At 37.7% G+C, this 5,206-nt stretch overlaps 1 protein-coding gene across 1 annotated transcript in view; it reads left to right on the top strand.

The window, feature by feature from the left end:
• Window positions 1-4,875, top strand: part of LOC140971778 (uncharacterized) — a 26,902-nt gene extending 22,027 nt beyond the window's left edge. The window contains exons 7-8 of the mRNA XM_073434273.1: window positions 4,439-4,508; window positions 4,564-4,875. Of these exons, the coding sequence (XP_073290374.1) occupies window positions 4,439-4,508; window positions 4,564-4,875 (382 nt within the window). The remainder of the gene's footprint in view (window positions 1-4,438; window positions 4,509-4,563) is intronic.
• Window positions 4,876-5,206: the final 331 nt, after the last annotated feature.

The raw sequence follows: 5,206 nt of genomic DNA, 5'->3' as shown, positions 1-5,206 counted from the left end.
ATTGCAATATTGTTCATTAATGTTAACTTTATTAAAATACCAAGAATGGATCCTTTAATCTCAACTACATAAATTAAAATAAGAACAATTAAAAATTACAAATTAAAGATTCAAACAATTAAAATTAAAAAGAAACAAAAACAAAAACAAAACAAAAAGACATTGTAGTGAACTTGTAATTACTTTAGCTTCCCTGTGGATACGCTATCGGACTCACCGAATTATACTAATTGTGGACAAGCTGCTCTTGGGAGTGCAACAATAAAAGTGACAACAACCAACTAGGTAGATCCCCTCTAATTTTGCACTAGAAAAATTAGAGGATTTTTCTTTGAGAAGACCTTTCTTTCCTCAACCATTGAAGAAGAAAAATTGGAGAGAAAAATGGATAGAAATTTCGGCCATGGCTTGTGTGAGGAGAGAAGTAGGTGTTTTCTTTGTGTGTGAAAAAGTAATAAAGTGCATGAGCATGCCATGCAACCTTTAATGAAAAAGTGCCTCCAACCCTTCAGCTCCCATGCATGCTTTTCACTTGGGCTTGTAACAATTACAAGGCCCATGGACTTTTATTTAAATGTCCCAAACAAATTTGAGACCAATTAAATCTTACTTGAATTTACTCAAACTCACTAGTTAAATAATTATTCCAATTGAGCTCTACAAGACCCAATGTTATTTAATTAATTCAACACTTAAATTAATTTAATTATTTGGACTCTACTAGGCCCACTAGTGTTTAATTAATTCAACACTTGAATTAATTTAATTTAGTCCATAATAATGTTTATGAAAATCACTGTTTTCAAATACATTATTTATTTGGCCAACTTTTAATTCAGGAACACTTCCACAAATTAAAAGTTACATTTCCCTCATAGAAGTCATACTTCTATTTTTCCTTATACTTATAAACTCCTTTATAAGCCGTTCATCACATTGAACTATTTTACTTCTCAACGGGATCTAGAAAGCTAGTACTTGTGTGGCCCTCAATGGTTCATTGATACAACTAGCCGTGGGTTCACATCTCCATGTGATTCGGACTAAACATGTCCTTATATGAGCATACCCCAATTGCTCCATTCTTATTTATCAACTCCTTGATAATAAGAACGTCAGAACTCAAGTCTGATAGTACCCAACCAATCATGTTAAACGCCTAGCAGCATCGCTTACATGATTCCCTAGGTATCAAATGATAGTGCCTGCAAGAACCATTCAATTATGGTTAGCGTACAGTACGGTCCCTTCATCTCATATATCCCGACCGATTCGACAACCATTGGTATATCGAGAGTTGTCAATGAATCGATACTATGTGTCATGTCGTAGTTGCATCGATGGTGTAATCTATGAAACCCCTTTCATAATTACCACCATACTCTGATCAGAGATTTCATACTACATACACATAGGATATCCATACCCGAAGGTAAGCGGTGAATCACCGACTACAATGCATCGACTCCTATAAGTTTCGACAAAACACCGAACCTTGCCACCTGATGACCCCATGAGAGTCGGTAAACAAGTCAAAGTGCAATGCTAGCACATAGAGTCTCAATGTTCTCCCGGGTCATAAGGACTAATGATGTGCAACCATAAACTAGGACGTTTCCACTCGATAAGTGAGAACCACTTGGCAAGTTCTTTATGGCGGGTTGTTCAGTCCACTCTACAAGGAGCACCTATCTGCATGCTTGGACATCACAATGTCCCCTACCCATGAAACATGGTACTCACATCGCAGATACTAGTCTCGAACTCGAGCGGCCTATATCCTTCTTAGCGGCGGCTGAATCGACTAGGAACTGTTTAGAATATACAGTATTCCAAATATGAGTTTCATGATACTCATCATATGTCTCATATTCTTTCTACTATTTGTATATTCAAGGACTTTATCTTTGCAACTAGCATGTGTATACAGATAAAGAAGTACCAAAACAATAATTTCAAATATTATTAACATAAAGACTATTTATACATAGATTTTCATTGTGAACAATCGGCCAACACTTTGCTCGACGTGCACCTACTCTAACACGGCGTTGCTCTCAAATTTACATTTGAAAACAACAAGTCTCAGAAGTTCAAAATTCAAAAACCAGTCTTTTTATTCATACTACAGAATATTTCATTGTCTGATACAAACTCAAATAACTAATGTTTTTACAGCAAAAATGTAAAAACCAGACATAACAATGTCTTAACAGATGCAGCGGAAAAACAAATATAAATTAGAACTGAGAAAAAACAGTCTTCTTCACTAGCCGCAGAACTGATTCTTGTCTTCTTCTTCTAACATTTCTTTTCGTTCTTATCTGAGATGAGTTTGGTGGGTGAGTGATATGATCGTCACTCAATAAGCGGGGGCAAAAATAACTCTCAGTTTTCAAAAACATTTTTAACAGAAACAGTAATACAAATAATATATAGCTAGAAACTAATACTTTCAGAACAAGAATCAGTATTCAGGAATAACAGGTTTCAGAACAGAAATCAGACTAAAATTTAGCAAGCAAGCACTGAGCACGTTTGTGAATTTCATGGCTAAACTGATATCAGTCCCCTATATGTTCTCTCCTCTAAGGGGTGAGGCTAATAATCAGTAATCAGGAATCAGGAATGTTTCAGAATATATATTACTACCATTAGTTCACTAGGTTTCAGTGCTTCAAAAATCAGAATTCAAAAATACATATACTTTGCTTCAAAACAGAAATTATCAAATTGATTTCAAGATATTTATACATAAGCCTACTTACAATAATTTACTAGAAATTTCGGTTGAAGTTTGGAATCTGTTTTCTCTCGCTACTGGATTTTACTGCTCGGAAAATGCACTCTCTTAGCTCGAATTTCAAGTGATAACTCAAGTTTTGTGTAACACCAATTCAGAGATTTGAGGGTGTTATTTATAGGCCAAATTCAGAATGTTAGCCTCCCAACTAATGGCCATAATCTGCCATTAACAGTCTTTAACAGCCTTTATTTCATGTTAAAAGCTTCAGTTACAAGTCATAAGCAGAATCAATAGTTGTATGCTGAAATCTCACGTTACTGAACTCTTCTGCTGCTGGATTCTATCTGCTGGAAAATACCAGCTTCTGAAATATTAGTTGCTGCTCGAATTGCTATCTGCTGAACAATGCTAGCTAATGTTAGAAATTCGGGTTCTCACAATTGAGGCCTAGGAAACCGATGAGACTAGGGCCACCATGCCCCAGGCCGAGGAAATAGAGCCCGAATGTCCACTCTACCCCTGGGAACTTTGGATACCACACCTCCCTCGTCTGTTGGAAGCAAAAGGTTAAGGTTGTTCCCGAGACGGTTCTTCTGAGTGACACCTAGGAGGGGGCCCTAGGCTCTAACGGGCAACCAAATTAACCCCTTCTTCCTCCGCTCAAGTCCCCGCGGAACAGTATCAGCCCAGGGGTGCGGCTTGTGAAGAGTATTACTTTCCTGGCCGATGAGGGCCATCTTTTGGGCCTTGGCCCCAACCAAAAATTGTTAGAGGATACTACTAGTTCCTTCTCGATAGCTTATTTGCCTCTGATTCCATCTCTTATTATTATTATTATTATTATTATTATTATTATTATTATTATTCATTTTTTTTTTATTATTTTTTAGCAATTTTTCTAACTTGGATTTTGGGGTTTTTTTTTTAAATCAAAATGTTATATTGTTATTTTTATCTTATCAAAGTATCATAGTTTTGAATGGTCTATCAAATTATTGTAAAAAAAATAAAATAAACTTCCACTCAAAGTGGAATTATTCAATTTTATCAAAATCCAACTCCCCCGACCATGCAAGACGTGGAAGATATTTTTTTAATTTTTTATTTGAATTAACTCTGAAAAAGTTATATTATTGATCGATCATGTCAATTTAAAGACTGTTTTGATTTGATATATCAAATATATCTTTTATCTGAAAATCCCGCAAATGGAGTAAAAATAATTTTTTTTGTTGCCATCTGAATCACGTGTTTTGTTAATACGTGGATAGAGCACACAATTTTCTTTAAAATGCAGACAACTCTATGCAATTCGCTATTCTTGCTTATCCGTGTGAAAATATTTCTCAACTTAGATGCAAATCCATGGATTTTTCTTCTTCGTTATATTGGAGAAGAATTTGAGGATAAATTGGTCACTAGTAAAGAAAACATTCATGCTTTCTAGTTCTTGAGGTATAACTCATAATTTCTGAAATTTATAAGTATGAATATATNAAGGGCCCATGAGCAGCCCAGGTATTTTCCTATAAATACAAGGTTTGAGCATATGATTTCGCATTCACTATATTGTTTTCAGCAGCGCCCTTAGCTGCTCCCCCTATATATCCTCAGTCTCAGACTTGAGGGTCGGAGGGGCTACGCCAGGACACCCTCCTGGCCTCCTTTTAACGGTCTTATTTGTAATTTCAGGCTCAGGACAATTCCAAAACCTGCGTCAAGACTAGTGACACTCGCCGGAATAGTCGCGTCCTCAGATAGGGTGTGAACAATCCCATGCTGAGACGAGACAGGAACAACCGTGTCTTGAGACGCAGCGAGAAGAACCTCATCAAAAGGCAAGAGTTGAACCACCTCGTCACGAAACAAGGGCCGAGCAACCCCGTCCTAATGAAAATGTGGGGAACTTGACCTTGGAGCAATTGGGCCAGTTTATTACCCGAACAGTGGACGAGGCCATGAAAAGAAACCAAGTATCTATGTTCGCTGAAGAACAAGCCTCTCGCCAAGAGCGAGAAGAAACAGCTGAAGGCCATCAGAGTAGAGTTGAAGAGACGCAGCTCCTCCCAAGTAGGGAGAATATTGAGATGGGAGAGATGTGGAATGAAATACGGATGTTGAGGCAGTAATTGGGAAGTAGAGCTCCCAAAAGAGAAAGTCCTTTTTCGCTTGCCATTCTGGATGAAGGACTTCCCCCGAGTTTCCGACAATCAAATGTTGGAGAATATGATGGACATACCGACCCAGAAGAACATTTGGGGAGATTTGAGAATGCGGCTCTGTTGCATTAGTATACAGATGGAGTGAAGTGCAGGGTGTTTTTGGGCACGTTGGTGAGGTCAGCCCAGCAGTGGTTTAACACCTTGCAGCCCAACTCCATACGTTCTGTTGAGGACTTCTCAGCTGCCTTCTTGCACCGATTCGCTAGCAGCAAGAGGCACCAGAAAAATTATTTGAGCC

This window comes from Primulina huaijiensis, chromosome 1 (assembly GCF_012295235.1).
Source record: "Primulina huaijiensis isolate GDHJ02 chromosome 1, ASM1229523v2, whole genome shotgun sequence".
In the NCBI taxonomy this organism is placed as follows: domain Eukaryota; kingdom Viridiplantae; phylum Streptophyta; class Magnoliopsida; order Lamiales; family Gesneriaceae; genus Primulina; species Primulina huaijiensis.
This window is presented reverse-complemented; position numbering and strand designations above follow the sequence as displayed.